Source organism: Podarcis melisellensis (assembly GCF_964234715.1).
Source record: "Podarcis melisellensis genome assembly, chromosome: 13".
NCBI lineage: Eukaryota > Metazoa > Chordata > Lepidosauria > Squamata > Lacertidae > Podarcis > Podarcis melisellensis.
This window is the reverse complement of record NC_138545.1, coordinates 15768294-15786491: the sequence shown is the minus strand read 5'-3', so window position 1 is coordinate 15786491 and position 18198 is coordinate 15768294. Positions and strand designations below refer to the sequence as shown.

Here is an 18198-nt window from a genome sequence, read left to right as displayed (position 1 = left end):
TTTAAAGTGTTGTTATACCACTTTAACAATCATGGTTTCCCTCAAAGGAGACTGGGAACTGTCGGTTGTTAAGGGTGCTGCTTATGGTTTTTAGGAGACCCCCTATTCCTCTCTGAGAGCCACCATTCTCAGACTACCCCAGGAAGAGAAATTGGTTATTAAACAGATAGCCCAGTACAATGGCTAGCGCTGGCTGGCAGATGAGAAGGAAAGCCAAAGGCTGCTCATTTCTCAGCAGAGCAGGGCTCTGCTTCCCTTCTCCCTCCCTCCCTCCTGCCCAATCTCTCTCTCTCTCTCTCTCTCTCTCTCTCTCTTTCCGTAACCTGCAAGAGTTAAAGCTGGAGGTGCAGCAACAAAGCTTCCCCAGCCAAATTTCTGTCACTTTTATAAGGATGGCAGCCCTGCTCAAGAGGGCTACATTTGCACCCCATCCTATCCCCTGCACTCAAAGCATGCCTTCAATATTTCTTTCTGTCCCCTAAAGAGCTCACAGTCTAAGCCACCCTGGCATTCTTTCCAGATTCCCCACACCTTGAGTATGAAAGGCACTGGATTGTTTCCAGCCAAGTCCTACTCAGAGTAGACCCGCTGAAAGCAATGAACCCAGACTAGTCACATCCATGGACTTCAGAGAGTAGGGCTGGCCTAGGATACAATCCATTGCCTTCCTCTTTATAAATCCCATCTCCTGAAGCCATAAGAGTAAATAAACTTAAGGCTGCTTCTCTTTTTTTCAGGATCCAGCCGTGTTTAATAAGACAAAGAAGAAAGGACAAAACTGGACACGGAACAGACCACGCTTGGATGAATGAAAAACTTGGTGGCATCCCTTCTCGTCCACCTCTGGTTCTGCCTCCCACTCAAGAAATGATCCGAGAGCATTGCTGGCTCCCACCACACAGCAGAGTCTGGGGAGGCGGGCTCCTTCCAGCTACCAGACGGACAGTTCTTTGTTCCTATCTCAGAACAATCCAGGGGGCTGCATTTGGGTTTGTCGGGGAAAGGGGAACGACACCCATCACACCTGATGCCAACCCTGCAAAATAACACTAAGAGCCCTGCCCTGCTGGGCAAAATGGAGGGGGGCAGACTATAGCAAGATGCAATTGCTTCTCGGGATATTTCCCCTCTCCTTTCCTAGACTGCATAATTGGAACCAAGAGGCCAGTCAGGTGCTCTGACAATAAGGCTGGCCTTGGACAAGCCCCGCCCCCCAACCTACTTCACAGGTGTGTTGCGAAGGATAAAGTGAGGCAGGTATATGAGGACCCTCAGAGCAAGGCCAGAAACCTGCCACTTCCATAACTGTGTGCTTCAGTGGGCGAAAGACAGACTCACAGGGCCAAACTCGAGACCTTGTCCAGGGCTGGAGTGAATCTGAATTAGCATCATAACAGGTTGGGTCTGAAATTTTATTTATGTGATGAAATCCAGCTTCTAATCTCCAAGCGTAGCTGCGTTTTTCAGAAGGCAGAGTACGACATGAGGCAACAGGCCAACATTCCTTTGCACAGGTGGTTTTTCTTGTTGTGCTGAACTGCTGCCCACCTTTGCAAAGGGAATTCTAGCAGGGCGGCAGGGCAGGGGATATACTGTACAGCACCTCTTATCAGTTTTTCTAGTGAGTACGGTGTTTTATTCTATTTATTTAAATCATCCATACATATGGTGTGACACTACTAAACCAAATTTCAGATTTCTAGCTCAGGTGGAAATACTACTCTCAGTAGTCATTTACCTATAGCATAATCAAATGTACATACTTCCTTCAAGAGTCGGTGTTTTAGTATCTCAGAAACCCTTTAGTGTAGACTGGCTAAGAGACTGAATTTGGTAATCGTACAATTGACAGAGATGAATGTGTGTGGCTGTGTGTGTTTGTATGCATATTTATCTTAATACTTCATTGTACAAAATAAATTATTTGAAGGTGTGGAACATTTTCAAGAGATCCACTCTTCCATTTCTATGCCTAAGCAGAGAACACAGGCATTTATGCTCAGAACAGATTTGAAAGTTTCAACTGAGAGGTACCAGGCACATCAACGTTTCACTGGCGACACTGCAGTTGTCGAATTCTCTCCTGGGGAAAAGCCAACACTGTTTTTACACTACTGCTGATTTTTTTTTCCTATTCTGGAAGGCATGCTATTTTATCTTACAATTGTTTTTGAACTTTTTAATATGGTTTTAATGCTGCTGTGTTTTTATATATATTTATACTTGATCAACCAGATGTTGTACGTTGTTATATTTTGGTGCCTTTCGGAAACGCTTCGAACAATTGTGTGGGAAAGGGAGAAATAAATATTTTTGAAAATCCAAGCGCTGTAGTTGTCTGTGCCAGAAAAGCAAAAATTAGAGCCCTCCTCCACCTCAAGAATCCATAACATAGCTTTCATGGCAGGTTTTCATTAATGCATTACTATTAAATTTAAGAGCTTGTAGCTATTGATAGTCTTATCCCCATTAATTTGAATAATCCTCTTTCAAAGTCATCCAAAAAGCTCACCATCGCTATACAGTATGTTGCAGGAGCTAAGAACGTTGTGTACACCTCTATTGTGTCACCCCTTCCAATAAATTCCACTAAACTTGCCAGAAGTGGTTTCTTAATAGGGCTGGGCCGTGCACTGATGGGTTGTGAAACCCCCCCCCCCCCAGATTAAAATATGTTGCCTGAGGCAAGCGGCTTGTGTGTGCTAACTTTGGCAACCATTGCCATCCTGGTGCCCTCCATATGTTTTCGACTGGATAGCTCAGTTGGTTAGAGCACGGTGCTGATAATACCAAGGTTGCATGTTCAAACCCCGTTAGGGACAGCTGCATATTTCTGCAGAGCAGGGGGCTGGACTAGATGACCCTCAGATTCCCTTCTGTCAGGAGTGAATGCAGGAGCCAGGCCCTGTGACCAGTAGGGCTTTGCAGGACTGGGGCCTTTCTAAGTGTGTTCTGGAGAGGCAAGGCGCGGCCGCACAGGTGAGGCCGATTAGTAACTCACTGCACCTGGTGGCAAGAGCCAGGAAGGGATATAAGGTCAGCATTTCCCTTTGGCTCTTTGCCATAGCAACTAATTTCCTGCCTTGCTGCGTTTGGCTTCTTGCTTCCTGATCCTCGGACCCTTGACTTTGTGACTCCTTGCTTTTCGACCCTCGGACCCCTGGCTTCTGGACTCTCGTTCCTGCTCCCACCCCGCCATCTTGCCCCCGGTCCTGACGTCCTCAGCCGGGATTTCAATCGCCCATAGACAAGACCACGACACCTTCCAGCTCTGCAATTCTATGATTCTATGACTGGAACTCCCATCAGCCCCAGTCAGCACGTGTCGCACGGCAGTGTGCAGGATTTGGCTTCCACCTGGGCCTAAGGACACATCCTGTGTGAAGCAGTGAGTACCCACCAGCAGATTTGCTTGGATCCACCCTGTAGAGTCCATCCCCCCCCCAGCCCTTTTACCTGAGCTATTTTATGCCCACCCACTGCTATGAGGAGACCTTGTGAATGCAGGTCTCTCAGGGTCAAACCTGCAGGCTTTCTCCTTGTTCTTTTAAAAGCATTTAGTCGGTTTGAAGACAGCAAATCAGAGAGTGAGAGTGAGAGGAAACACTTCTTTTTAGAAACCAAGAACAATTTATTTGCAGTTTTAAGTGTTTCACAGATCAGGTATGGCCACCAGGTGGCGCCAAGTACCCTACGAAAATTGATTCCTTCCTATTACAGTACTGGGCAAGGTGTTTGGGGGCAGGGAGAGGTCCTACGAGGGATCTAGAGTCCTGGGATGTTGCTCCATCTCTGGGAGGGCAGTGAGAACTAGTACATTAGAGCAGGCGAGGAAAGGAAAATGGCTTCTTATGTTTTAAATGTTTTGTCCCCGCCCGCCCTTAAAAAAAAAAAAAGAAATCCCAGCAACGTTCACAGTGAAGTGCATGTTAAGTAACATACTGAATGGTGGTTATTTAGAGAACTGGGTTAAGGAGAAAGAGAAGTGGGTGGGGAAAACATTTCAAAACATAAGAAATCAGAACAAAATTATTTTAATTCCATAAAGGTTTTGGCTGACCAAAAGCCAGAATGTCAGTTGTTGAAAACAGCAGCATAAAACAGGACTGTTTAGTACATCTGAGTGTGTCATAAAAATAAAAAACTGAGAGGGGGGGATATAACAAAATAAACAAACACATATATATGTCCCTCCCTCCCCAATAAAAAATATTACCCAACTATGTTAGAAATTCTATAAAACGTTCATCACAATAGAGAATTCTCAGCTACTTAAAAATGACTACTTTTTCTCTGAACCAAACCGCTGAAGAACCTGGAAGGCTTTCACTCAGACCCCTTGCACCGCCGCGCACAGGTTCATCTGTGGCAGGCCGAGAAATTCTGCCTGGATGTGGAAAGCATGGAGGTTGGTCTCGGAACAGCAGTGAGCCCTTCGCCCACGCCAGCCAACCCACCACAAGAGAAGAGGAAAGACGCAGCAGTCAAGTTTCTAGTCCGCTTGTTTCAAAAATAGCTTAAAATGTTATTCGGAAAGGATTCTTCATCCCCTGCCCCTAGCCTATCGCTACAAACATGGCCACCCCTTTTACAAGTTTTAGATCGTGCGAGTAGGAATCCATCCAAGCATTACAGCCAGCTAGTGCCCAGTTAGGAAGGTACCACTTTGGACTGAGGAAGGGGTGGAAGCATGCTTTATTTGTTTTATTAAAACCCTCGCTGTATTTGGGGAACTAGCACATTACGGAGAAAGGTTTAGCGCGATGTGCTAGTTTTCAAGAAGCCAGGAAGAGTTCAAATGCGGAAGGTTTCAAACGTCCAATTCTTTATTTGCAGCCCCAACAGGGATCTACTGGGTGTCTTGCCCGGTATCTGCTTAGAGCCTTGCGGAGAACCAAAATATCTCATTAATAAAATTTAAAAGATAGATTGAAGAGATCAAGCCGGGAAAACATACTGGAAGTTCTTGAGAGAGAGAGAAGCCCCTGCTTCCCTCAAGGCACACACCCGAGCTTTGTCAAAGGGCTTGCTTCAGCCAGCATAGAGCTGACTGCATGTATCACTTGCCAAAGCGCCATAAAAGACTTGCCAGGGCAGGAGGAAGGAAAGGAGAGAAGACCTCAGGAGGGGTGCAGGAGACAATCAACTGCCTGAGGCATCCTGAGTCTCCTCAAGCATCCAAACCAGATGCAATTATTAACAAGCCTTCATATTTAACATCCAGGGTTATTTAACGAATACCTTCAGGTGGGAAAAGGGGCTGACAATGACTAAGATCCTAGCAGGCATGGAAGGAGACTTCTCACTCCACTGACGGCAATCACTGGAGGCTGGTCCACTCATGCAAGCAGGGCACTGCCCCATCAATCTCGATGTGCCCTCAGCCAACCCCCACCTGACCGCTTTCTTCTTTTGGCTTGTTTTGCCATTATAAAACTCTGCAGGGAGATGGATATGCTGGCTCTGCCTGTCATTGTCCCCTGCTGTTGGGCCTCCCTGCCTCTCCGAAGATACCAGCTGCCCCTGGAGAAGGGAGTTTCCCTTCTTCTGGGGAGAGAGAGGGCTAAATCGCCCCTCTGCACCTGCCGCCATCCTAATCGCTACCAGCTCCCTGCCCCACATAGCTGCATGCAAAGAAGCACCCAGTGTGACATGCAGTTGGATCCTGATTCACTTCCTCCATGCATCTTGGAACAAGGACTGAGTCAGAACCAAACCAAGCGTGACGTTTAGTGGTGGCACTGCAGGACTCCTTTTAACTGCACAGGGGGCGTGTTCCTTCCCACGGCAATAAACATGGTCCTTTGGCCAAAGGGCACGGGAGATCCTGCTGGAGTTCACAGGTAGAACAGAAGGTTAAAGCCTCTCTCTCCCCCCCCCCCCCCCGGTCTGATCTGGCTTGACCCTGCCACCCGCCAGCGCATCAGCAGGTGAAAGACAAATGAACAGTACCACGCCAAGCAACCTAATAAACGCCACATTTAGTTTGGCCCTCAGAATCGCCCCTAAAGGAGAGCTGTGATGCTCAAAGAAGCGTTGGGCAATGAGCTGTCATCTTGGCACCTCTGTGAGGCCTCCTCCTCTGGCTCCCGCTTTCGTTCCTGCATTTGGGGTCTTCTCTTCCTTCCTCTAGCGCAGAGGTGCCTTAGAACTACACATCTGTAGAGACCTCTACAGATTGGATGATCCCTGTACCACTGGGGAGGAGGTGGTTTTAGAGGAAATACACACAGAGAGGTGGTGGTCCCTGCAAAACCTTTCTTTTTCCTGAGGGTTAGGACCAGAGGTAACCTGCCCAATTGATTACGGACATTTGTTCGTTTACCCGCTGGTTCCACTAGGGCCTGTGTGGGGAGACCGTTCCAGGTCCAATTTTGCAAAGATTAAGGTCAACATCCAGACTGTACATTGAGTACACTTTTAGTGCACATTGTTTCCTCAAAGAACCCTGGGAAATGGTAGTTTGCTAAAGATGCTGGGAGCTGCAGCTCCGTGAGGGCAAACTACCACTCCCGGGATTCTTCAGGGGAAGCCGTGTGAATTAAATGTGCTTTACATGTATATCCTGCACCTGTGACCTTAATTTCCTCACCTAAACTCAAAGCTTTAAGTCAATCACCTCTAGGAATCAACATAATAATCTTTTAGTGACTTTTCTCCAGAACCTGCTTTGAAAAGACGTCAAAGCCTACAAATTTGGACAAGTTGTAAAAACTCTCTTTCGCACCAAGAAAACGTATACAATTTTCCAGTTAAGGAGGTAGTAGTAATCCAAAGTTACTCCACACCAAGGATGCTTGTTTGTACTCATTCAGCAACTAAAACTGAGCTCACCCCCCCCCCCATTTGTTTAGGACAGTACGGTTTTGATTCTACTTTTGTTTTTATTTAAAAAAACCCAGGACTTTAAATACCATACGCGGCTTAAACAGAAACTTGCTAACTCATCTGACTTTCAAAATGGATTTTAGAAGTATAAAAAACAGTTTGAAAACTCAAATCAGCATGGGGTTTAAGCACATGCCTGAAAGGTTCCGTGAGGAGCTAAAATTCAGTTCTCAAAACGGGATCCAAGCTTACGAAGGTACAGGTTGCCGGAGGGGAGCATTTCCAAGTGACACAAAAGAGGCGTCGTTGGAGTGCTCAATACAACATTCCATCGAAGGTTTGCCCCACCCCTCAGTGTCTTTGGACCCTGGTGTTCTACAGAGAATGGGGGGTCTTGCACCCAATTTCATCCATATTTTCACCCACTGGGTATCCCTGACACTCTTCCTTCCCCCCTCCCCAAAGCATGGACAACTGATCCCAGGGGTACGGCTCCCCACCCAGCCTTTCAAATTTCCCTGCAGCTGGAGGTCCCTGCCCTACCATCCTTGGCACACGTGGTCCCCACACGGGCTGCCCGCCCTCAGCTCACGTCCCCCGGAGCACTGCCCCTAGCAGCAGGGTACCCGCCATCCTTGGCATGCGACAGCAGGTGTTGCCGGAAGCTGAGCTGGTGGGAGAACCCCTTGGAGCAGACCGTGCAGGAGAAAGGCCCTTCCTCCTTGAGGCCGCCATGAGCCTTGGCGTGGGCGGCTAAGCGGCGGGCGGTCCGGAAGGCTTTGCCGCAGCGGGGGCAGCGGTGGCGCCTCTTGTCCGTGTGGACGTGGAGGTGATTCTTGAGGGCCAGGAGGTTGTGGAACTCCTTCTGGCAGGTGGGGCAGCGGTAGAGGCCGGTGGCGTGCACCTTCTTGTGGTTGAGGAGGCTGCCGGCGTGGCGGTACGTCCGCTCGCAACTGTTGCACTTGTAAGGCCGCTCATCCGGCGGCTGAATGGCTGCTGCTTCTGCACAACAGGAGGAGGAAGACGAGGGATCGGCTGCTTTCTCTTCAGCGACATCTGCCGCCGCCTCGGACTGGTGTCTCCTCAGGTGGCGCTTGAGGCTCCGAGACGCTCGGTAAGGCTTGCCGCACTCTGAACACTGGAAGCGTTTCTTTGCGTGGATGCGGCTGTGGTTCCTCAGAGCGGCGCGGTTGGGAAAGTGTTTGGGGCACGTCTGGCACTGGAAAGAGCCCGGAGGGGCCTCCCCTGGGCTGCTGCCCCCCTGCTCCCTTTGGGGAGCAGCCAGGCTCCCCTCTTGCTCTTGCCCTGGAGAGCTCTGGCCGCAAGGGTGAGGCCTGCGCTGATGCCGCAGAAGCTGCCGCTGCCACTTGAAGGCCTTGCCGCAATCCGGGCACCGGTGGCGTTTCACTTCGTAGTGGATGCGCTGGTGGTTCTTGAGGGACATGAGGTTGGGGTAGGCCTTGCTGCACAGCGAGCAAGCAAAGTGCCCCGTCTTGTGGCTCTTCTGGTGGTTGAGCAGGCTCCCCGCGTGGCGGTACGTGCGCCCGCACTCCTCACACCGGTAAGGGCGCTCTTCCGGGTCCGGGCGGCGCTTGCCGGCGCTGCCGAGAGAGTGGGCCAGACTGGCCCCCTTGCCCGCCCGCTTGGTGTGAGTGGACCTCCGGGGAGGGTGGGAGGAGAGGTCCCGCTTCCGATCGCGATGGACGCGCTGGTGGCTGGCCAGTTGCTTCTGGAGCCGGAAGGCCTTGGGGCACTCGGGGCAGCGGTAGCGTTTGGTTTCAAAGTGGGTGCGGTTGTGGTTCTTGAGGGCCATGAGGTTGAAGAACTGCTTCTGGCAGACGCCGCAATGGAACAGGCCGGTCTTGTGTGTCTGTTTGTGGTTGATCAGGCTACCTGCGTGCTTGTAGCTCCGTTCACAAACGTCACAATGGAAGGGGCGGTCCAAAGGGGAGCCCTCCTCTTCAGCAGACGGACCGCCGTTTTCTTCTCCCTCCACTTTTCCAGTCTCTTGCTCAAAATGTAGAGCCTGGTGGGCCTCCAGGTCAGCTAGTCCCTCACAGGCCTCCCCGCAGACACCACACGCCTGGATATCTTTCTCCTCAGACTGGCCAGCAGCCAACGCTTCTTGTCCTGATTTTTCCTCCACGATGGGAGATGGGAGAGGGGAGGAGGAAGTGTTTGGCAGATCTTCCTCCTTTTGCTGCACTGCAGCCCTCCCGTCAAGGGACTCCTCCTTCGGTGCCTCACAACCAACAGGCAGGCCCCCTGCTCCCGCAGGGTCTGGTTGCCGGAGTTCTGGCACGCTGCCATTCAGCTTACATCTTGGGTGGTTCCGGAGGTGGTTCCGGTAAGCAGACAGATTGGGGTATTGCCGGCAGCAGAAGCCACACTGGTAATCTCCAATCTGGTGGATCTTCTTGTGATTGACCAAGCTGCCGCCGTGTCGGTAAGTTTTGCCGCACTGGCCACAGGCATAAGGCCGGCTGTCCAGGGGTTCGACAACAGTAGCCGGCGCTTCTGTTGGGGGCGGAGGCTCCTGTTCCTCCTCCAGGCGTGGGGCTCGTCGGAGCTGGATCGAAGTGTCAGCCAAGGCGGCGGCCTTCTCCTCCTGGTGCCCCTCGCTGTGTTCTTCCAAGCTGGCCATATCGTCAAACGTCTGGCCGCAATAGCCGCAGATGTGAGAGAGGAGCTGCTCCTCTTCCTGGTCGCCTGCCCTGTCCAGCCTTTCGCCCGCCTCCCTTTCGAGCACCGCCTCCTGCTCCTCCCCCTGTTGTTCACCCTCTTCATGCAGGAGGCTGTGATGGCGCTCGAGGTCCTCCTCGCTCGGGAAGATCATGCCACAGAGGCTGCAGAGAAAGGGCTGCTCTTCGGCGCTGCCATCCCCACCAGGGCTGCCCCAGCCAGACGCTGTGGCTTTGGTGTGACCATGGAAGTGGTTTTTCAAAGCCAGAAGACTGGGATACTCCTTGGGGCAGAGGGAGCACTGGTAGATGCCGAGCTGGTGGGTTTCCTTATGACTCATCAAGCTGCTCACCTGGTTGAAGCCGAGCCCACACTGCTCGCAGAGGTAGGGGAGCACCTCAACGTCACCAGGCAATGGCGAGGGGGCTTCTGATTGGGACGGCCAGCCATTCACAGCAGCGCCGTCTTCTAGAATGCTGTAGGTATCCTGGAACTCGTCGCCTGAGAACAACGCCCCAGGCACAGTGGCTGCATCTTCGGCATCCTCCTCCTCGTTCGTAGCCACGGCAACCCCCGATGGTCCCCTCCGAGGCCTCTGATGCCCACGCAAGTGGCTCTTCAGGGAGGCGACATTCTGGAAGTGCTTCCCGCAAAGCGAGCAGCTGAAGTCGCCTGTCTGGTGAGTCTGCTTGTGGTTGATGAGGCTCCCTGAGTGCCGGTACGACTTGCCGCACTGATCGCACCCGTAGAGCCGCTGGATGGGCGACTCGGGCCTCTCGGCCGTCCCTTCGGACCACTCCCCTTCGCTCCTGTGCTGGAGGGTGTGGTTCTGCAGTCCGTCCACGCTGGCAAAGGTCATCCCACACTGGGGGCAGGCATGCGCCATCTCAGAGGAAGGCAGGACGTCCTCGACAACAGCCGTCCCGTTCTCCAGAGCTTCCACATCCTGCCTGATAGCCTGGAGGAGATCAGCTTCCTGTGGGAGAAAGATCCCCAGTCTGGGGATCGCCGCCACCTCTATGTCTTCCGTACATGGCAGGTGGCGCAGCTGATGGAGCTGGAACTCAGCCTCCTCCTCAAAGCTCTCCCCACAGCTGCTGCATGTCAAGCCACCCCCTTGCTCCCGGCCGCGCAGGCGGGCTGCCCGCAGGTGCACGCGGACGTGGTTCCGGAGAGCCATGAGGTTGGAGTACTGCTTGGGGCAGATGGAGCACTGGAAGACCCCGGTCTGGTGGGTGTGGCGGTGGTTCACAAGGCTGCCGCGGTGCCGGTAACTCCTCCCGCAGTCCGTGCACCGGTACGGCCGCTCTTCATCTCCGGCGCCTCTTTCCTCCTCTTCCTTTGGACAGGAGGCTCCTCTCCAGCCTTCTGGCGGCTGTGGATGGCAGTCTCCGGAGTCCCCAGGGCCGTTTTCCAGTCTCGGTGGGCCTGGGAGGCCAGCTGCCTGCTGGGAGGCCTCTTCCGGAGCCGACGAACCAAGCTTGGACTTGAGGTGCACCCGCAAGTGGTTTTTCAAGGCGGCCAAGTTGTATAGCTGCTTCGAGCAGACGCTGCAGCTGTACACCCCGGTTTGGTGGCTCTTCTTGTGATTGATGAGGCTCCCCGCGTGCCGGTAAGTCCTGCCACAATCGCCGCAGCGGAAGGGCCGCTCCTCAAATGCGGCGTAGCTGCCCTCCCCTTTCAAGCTCGCTTCCCAGGCTCCATTGGAGCCAGGCGCCGGTAGCAATGGACTGCTGCCTTCCTCCTCATCTTCTTCGTCAGCTTCCTCCGGATAGAGGCAGCTGTGCCCCTTCAGCTCCTCATCATTGGCAAAAGCCCCACCGCAGCGGACGCAAAGCTCCCCGTCCGGGTTGCAGCGCTCGCCGCCCCCTGCTTTGGAAGTGTCTTTCAGGCTGCAGGGGACGCCGTCTCCAAAGTGTGTTGTTCCTGCTGGCGGAGGCTGGTAGATGTCCAGCTTCGCTGAGGTCTCTATGGAGTCCTCCTCCCACACGGCCTGCTCTGAGCCTTCCCAGGCCGGCAGGCTCTCTGCCTGGCTCGGGTCCTCATCGTGGGCTTTCTGGTGGCTCAGCAGTTCGGAGGGGAGCCGGAAGGCCTTGTGGCAGAAGCGGCACTTGTAGGGCCGGTACTCCGAGTGGAGGCGAGTGTGGCTCTTGAGAGCCATGAGGTTGGAGAACTCCTTGTGGCACATGCCGCATTGGTACACGCCCAGCGTGTGGCTCTGCTTGTGGTTGGTCAGGCTGCCAGCGTGCTTGTAGGCTTTGTCGCACTGGTTGCACTTGAAGCGGCGCTCGTCTGCAGCAGCGGCCTGGAGCCCAGCCTCTTCCTCCTCCTCCTCCATCGGGAGTGGCTCCTCTGCCTCCACCTCCCCCCGGACAGGGAACTCCAGCTGAGAAAAGTCAGCCGGCACCACCGACTCGGCGATGTACTTCTCTAGGTTGCTCAGCAAGCTCCCACTGCTGCCTTCCATGCCGGAAAAGGTATCGGCGTCCGACGAAGATGTGTCCTGGCCCCTCTGGAAGGCGTAGCTCCCACCGTTGCAGCCCTCTTCCCCCTCCTGGTCCCGGGCGGCACGAGCCAGGCAGTGGTGGCCGGTAAGCTGGGCGAAGGCCCGGAAGCTGCGCCCACAGTCCCGGCACTTGTAGCGCTTCTCCTCGGTGTGGGTGCGCAGGTGGCTCTTGAGAGCCATGGGGTTGGAGAAGTCCTTGTGGCACAGCAGGCAGCAGAAGAGGCCCACCTCGTGGGTGCGCCGGTGGTTCACCAGGCTGCCGGCGTGGCGGTAGCTCCGCGGGCACTGCTTGCACTTGTACGGACGCTCCTCCTGCCCGCTGGCGGGCGGCTCGCAGGTCAGGGCGGCGTCCCCCTCAGCCATTGCTCACATAAGAAGGCGGCACCCTGCCCACTTCTTTAAAGAGGAAGCCCTGGGTGCTCTGGGGCGCAGCACGGTCCCATAGTGTGGTCTTGAGGTCCCGTTTCTCTCTCCCAAGCGCTCTGAAGCCAAAACCTACGGATACAAGGCAAGGACAGAATAGATGAGAAAACCTGGTTGAGGTTCATTGCAACCGGAAAAGTGAGGAAATAGCACATATCCTGCAGATCAGATATGCCTACATCAAACTAGATCGGTGGTTTTCAACCCGTGTGCCGTGGCACCCTGGGGTGCCTCGAAGGATGGTCAGGGGTGCCACAAGCAACACTGGCCTCTGTCCTACCCTCCTCTGATGCCCCCTCGTATCTCTGCCTCTGAAAGGCATGCAAAGCTGTATTTTGCGGCAGCCCTGGCTACAACCTCCCCAGGTGAATGGTGCCTCTGGGGCTGGCCAGGGGGTGCTGGTTGCTGGGAGCTGAGGTAGCCTCAGAGTAAGCAAGCAAATGGGTGAGAAAGCCCAGCCAGCTAGTCCACCAGCTCTTGCTGTTGGGAATGGACGGACAAGTGGGAGATTGATGGGCAGGGGAGGCAGCTCAGAAACCAGGGGCGGCAGCTGCAGCTGCCCAGAGGACTCCCAAGGAGAGGAGGCTGAGGGAACAATCCACAAGGGAATGTCTTCAAAAAAGGGTGAGAGGCTGTCAACTTTACAGGCAAGGGGTGATATAAGTGGGCTCCTGAGCCCAACAGGAGTGGTGCAGAAAGGATGTAGTTTGTCAAGGGAGCCATGGACTCAAAAAGGTTGAAAACCTCTGGCCTAGATGATTCCTCCCAGCCCTCTTTCATTCCCCTTGCCCCGGGAGTTTGGAGCACAAATCAATGCCTTATAGTACATGCTTCTGGGATTTGCCTGGGAAACACGTCTTGGCCCTCCGGTTTGCTCTCTGGTGCTGATGGCAGCTGTCATCCCCCAAAAATCTGGAGGGGCACCAGGTTGGGGAAGGTTGGAACAGTCTACACCAGGGACTGGGAGCCTGTGGTCCTCTAGATGTCGTTGGACAACAACTCCCATTCTCCCTGCCCATTGGATGGGGTTGAGGGGAGATGGACTTCAAAATATCTGGGTGGGTTCAAGCTGCCCATGCCTGGTCTACACAAATGGCAAGGGGCCATAGTTCTGTGGTACCTGCAGAACTACTCTTTCAAAGCAGAAGGTCTCAGCTTCAATTCCTCAATGGCTCCAGTTTTGTGGATTTTGTTTGTTTGTTTAAGGATCCAACAGTATAGGGAAAGATATCCCAAGATCCCAGAGAGTTGCTGCCAATCAGAGCAGACCCCACTGGGGTAGACTGATCAACAGTCAGATCGGGGCACAATCAGCCTCCTATGTGCCTAGGCAAGCAGGCCAATAGTCAGACTCAATGAGACAGCTTAAGAAACACAAGTGATCCATGCTTCAGTGCAAGACTCACTTTGGCCAGGGCTGATATCAGCACCCAATGTCCTCAGGCAACTGATAAGGCTGCTCTGGGTCTCCCATTAAAAAAAATTAATATTAATCTTCGAGTCCCCACTTTAATTTCCCAGTATGTCCACCCATAACAGCACTCCAAGTGACCATTGGGAAACTTACATGGCTTCCAGGGCAGCCCACTAATGGGTACTTTTCTCAGGGTCCCCTCAAATCCAGCACTGGTGTGGCTCAAAATGTCAGAAGAACTTCGCCTTCTGGTGCCATCTGGTCAGCCACTATGAGAGAACAGGATGCTGGACTAGATGTGAAATTCCCTCCCCGACAGAGATGCACTTGTGCTATATATCTGCAGGCAAAAGCTAAAGACACACCTCTTTTCCCTGGCCTTTGACACCTGAGATGTGTGTTTTTCAGGACCCACCCTATTCCTGCGGCTGGAATTTGTTTTAACTGTTATTAATAACTGAATTTTAAATTGTTGTAACCTGGCAATGGGACCTGCTGGTGGAGAGCAGGTAATAACAACAACAAGAATAATAGACGTTGGAATAGGTGGTCCAACAAGGCTCTTCATATGGGTCTAGGTCGGCAAATATACCTTGTATTTAACATTTATTTTCTTACACGTGAGGAAGGACGCTGCTAGAGGAAACAGAGGACACCCTCTCCCTTCTGCCATAGGGGACAGAAAGGTGATAGGAAGTCTCTGCCTCCATAAGCAGCACAGAAACATCACAGGGTGGCTAAGGGTGGGGGGTGAGGAACCGACCACCCCCTTCCTCCGTTATTAGCCTGTTTACTAAAAGGCTTCTCTCTCTTTTTTAACCAAACCTGGTAACAAGCTACTTTCCATGATAGTCATAAAGAAGAGAGTCTTCTGTGGCCAGTGTGGAAATTTAGTTAGTTAATTGAATTTCTATACCACTCTTCATCTGAGGATCACAGTTTATAATACAGTAGTACCTTGGTTCTCGAACGAGTCCGTTCGACTCCCGAAACCGTTCTAAAACCAAGGCGCGGTTTCTGATTGGCTGCAGGAGCTTCCTGCACTCTTGCAGAAGCCGCATCAGACATTCGGCTTCCAAAAAATGTTCGCAAACCGGAACACTCACTTCCCGGTTTGCAGCGTCCAAGAGCCAATTTGTTGGGCAACTAAGCCATTCGAGAACCAAAGTACCACTGTATATAGTACACAGAAATGCAGGCTAATTTTTAAAAATGGCAAATTTTGAGGCCTTCTTTCTTGGGCTACTGTAACTTCACATTGCAGTTACAGAAAGTGATACAAAGAGCAGAATTCAGGATCCTGAAAGCTTTGGACTTTTATTTATTATTAAAATGAATGAAGCCTTTATATTTGAAGGCAGTAACACTACTGATTACCAGTTGCTTGAGAAAAGTGTTCCCATGCAGGATTCCTGAAACTCTACTAGCAGGATTCTCCAATTCTTTACATGTTGGCTTCACTTGGATATCACAGAACATAGGTCTCTTGCCCCTCATTTGTCTAACATGATCACAAAGAGGAGTTTGCAAACTCTAGCTTTTAAATTTCATTAATCAGAGCTTGTTGCACCGTCAAACCCTCCCCAAAATGTGGGTTAATTTAACTATGATTTGTCTGGGGGGGAAAACAGCTTCAGGCCATGGGTAACCACAGTTTAGAATTCAGACAAAACACTATAGTTTTCTGAAAAACAGAAGTGAAAGGTGCTATGGGCATCTTTTATGGAAAGGCAAGGCACAGGTCTACTCACTCAATCATTTCATATCTCGATCTCATCCTCACAACCAAACTGGGGTGGGTAGAGGTGTACAACCATTGGTTCTTGTGACAGGGAGGTGGCTCAAAGGAGCATTTGTTTCACATGATGGATATTCTTTAGCTCGCCTCCCATCCAGTTAATAAAGGGTCGGGACAGTTGCAGGCAGGAGTTGGCCAAGAGGATTTCTACCATGCTATCCAAAGGTAGCCATTGCCATCTGATGAAACCCACTGCCGCAGTCAGCTCAGTTGCTTAAATTGTGGTGCTGATAATGCCAAGGTTGTGGGCTTGATCCCCATAGGGGCCAAGCTGCATATTCCTGCATTGCAGTGAGTTGGGACTAGACAATCCTCAGGCTCCCTTCCAACTCTACTTCTATGATTCTATGTAAGAGAAACTTACCTAGACATTTTTGGAAGAAGAAAGAAGAGGAAGTCTGGATGTATTAACAGAGAAAAGGGTAGCAATAGCTTTTAGCTGTGAAACAGCTATATGGAGCCTTCAGGTACAGAGAAAGACTACCTTGGAATTCCACAATAGTGAGAAATCTCCTAATTAGGCTCATGGCCACAGAGGCTGGCCTTCCAGATTGCTTTGGGCAAACCACATTCCAAGGTCTGACATGACGTCAGGCAAGAGAAAGTTAAAACTGCAGCTAAAGGGAAGAACAGCTGAATTCAAGCCTAGGAATCAAAGGAACATTTTCCCTTTGCAGCCATGTCCTGAGTGAAGCTGGACAGCAAATCTTCCAAGCCAGGCTACTCCAACTATTTCCTTTGAATTTGTCACCTAATGAGTGACCTGTTAGGGGGTCATGTGGGGCAGAGGAGGTTAGGATCTGGCCTTCCTGTCTTCACATAACAGAACTATAATGGATCCAAACAAACAGGCCATGGGAATCCAGGAGTCTATCCCCATCTCTCTTAGGAAAGTAGTGAGGCTGAGTAATGTGCTAGGTGTTTTCCATACCTATGAAAGCAGAATGGTGAAGATGGGAGATTTTACCCAGGGGTGCAGTAAAGCACGTCGAGCCAAAAACTGCCTTTTAAACATACCTTTCTGCAGACTGCACAAACAGATAAGCTGTTTTTGCAAAAACAAGGATAGGTCACACAAAGGTTAAAGTGTAGGACTCCAGACACAGTTACAAAGAAGGTTGCTTTCTTACCTCTCAGATCACACTGAGCATCCCAGCTGAGCACCGCACTTCTCTAACATGAGAAGTAAACAGAAGGCAGGGTATAAAGTCCAGGAGACTGACATGTTGAACTGTGCTTAAAATAAAAATAATACAAGAGTGGGAAGTAACTTTTCTAAATTGGGACAGGTAGTTTCACATGGTTTAAGCCACTAAATATATTGCTTGGATTTTCCATAAGGAAAGGGAAATGTACAGATCTTCAGGATGCAGGAGAGTCTGATTTTCAGTTCAGGACAGATTAACGGAACAAGTACCTTGAGCGTACAGGGACTAGTATTCAGACCTCAAAATGGTATGTTCAAGTAGAGATTCCAGATTTACAATGGATCTGAATACCAAACTTAAAAGTACAGATGGAAATGTCAGGCTCTTCACATCAGGTAGTTTCAAGTACTGCAGGTCCCCAGGTGGAGATATCAAAACATTGTTTCATAAGAGTTCAAACCACACGCTCCGGCAGAGAGGAAGCATTTTGTGGGGAGATTTGACACCTAGACCACCCAGGAGTCAGCGGAGAGCAGCTAGCATCTGTCTGTATTTACTCCAGGACCTCTAAGGCATGGCGGATGAAAGCTCCCAGGGAGGCTGGACCTGCGAGGTCGCAGGGAGAGGCAGTGGTCAGGAAAGGGAGAAGGCAGCAAACCCTCGGGATTCTGGGTGCAGGCTGCGGATCTGGGGTGCCAGATCTTCTTCTTCCAGCTGTAGAGGACAAGCAGAAGAACTCCAGAGTCCACTCAGGATCCAGCCATGAGGTAGAAGAGACGCCCCACGTAGCTGCCTCAGTTTCCTGGAAGACAGACGCACACAGTTCTCTTCCTCGTCCTCCCAAGGAGCGATGGGCGAGTTTGCTGTAGGCAAGCGAGGAGAAGCGAAACGTGGGAGGGGAACTCCTGCTGCTGCCCAGCCCCTCTGGAGCCCCCAAGAGCAAAAGCTGGCCCTTCAGGCGCCCCCTACTTCTCCCCGAGGCGCCTCACTCGAAGGGGCCGGCACTCCAGAAAACCTCCTTCCTTGAGAGCCGAGGATTTGGATTTGAAGAAGTCACAGAGACTGGGGCAACAACAAATACTTCCTTTTGTTGCTAGGAAACAGGAAATGTGCACCCGCCAAAGCTCTCCCCCCGCCAATCAAGATGGGGCTCCACTTCCGGCGAGTTTCTGCCGCCTGCGGTGAAGAGAGGAGAGGTGTAACGTCCAAAGTCTTCCCCCCTTCAGAACTTGGCACGCGCGCAGAGAGATACTCCCTCGAAAAAGAAATTACAGAGTGATAATCGGGTAAGCAAAAAAAAGAGGAGCTACGGCAAACTATTGGTCTTCTGTGGGCGCTGAGTGGCGTCGCTATCTTCAAACTATCTTCAAACTCGGCGCTGGAAATTAGCTCGTCGTTA

The 18198-nt window shown here is 51.7% G+C and overlaps 1 protein-coding gene across 1 annotated transcript; it reads right to left on the bottom strand.

Moving 5' to 3' along the window:
• Positions 1–1532: 1532 nt before the first annotated feature.
• On the bottom strand, positions 1533–18130 carry ZNF646 (zinc finger protein 646). Its single transcript, XM_081884718.1, has 2 exons — positions 16782–18130; positions 1533–12511 (listed from the first exon to the last, which is right to left on the bottom strand). The coding sequence occupies exon 2, from the start codon at positions 12377–12379 to the stop codon at positions 7412–7414; it is 4968 nt and encodes a 1655-aa protein (XP_081740844.1). The 5' UTR covers positions 12380–12511; positions 16782–18130; the 3' UTR covers positions 1533–7411.
• Positions 18131–18198: the final 68 nt, after the last annotated feature.

Bases quoted from the DNA above. Each gene is read 5' to 3' on its own strand.
- ZNF646 (XM_081884718.1), bottom strand. From the start codon at position 12,379: ATGGCTGAGGGGGACGCCGCCCTGACCTGCGAGCCGCCCGCCAGCGGG.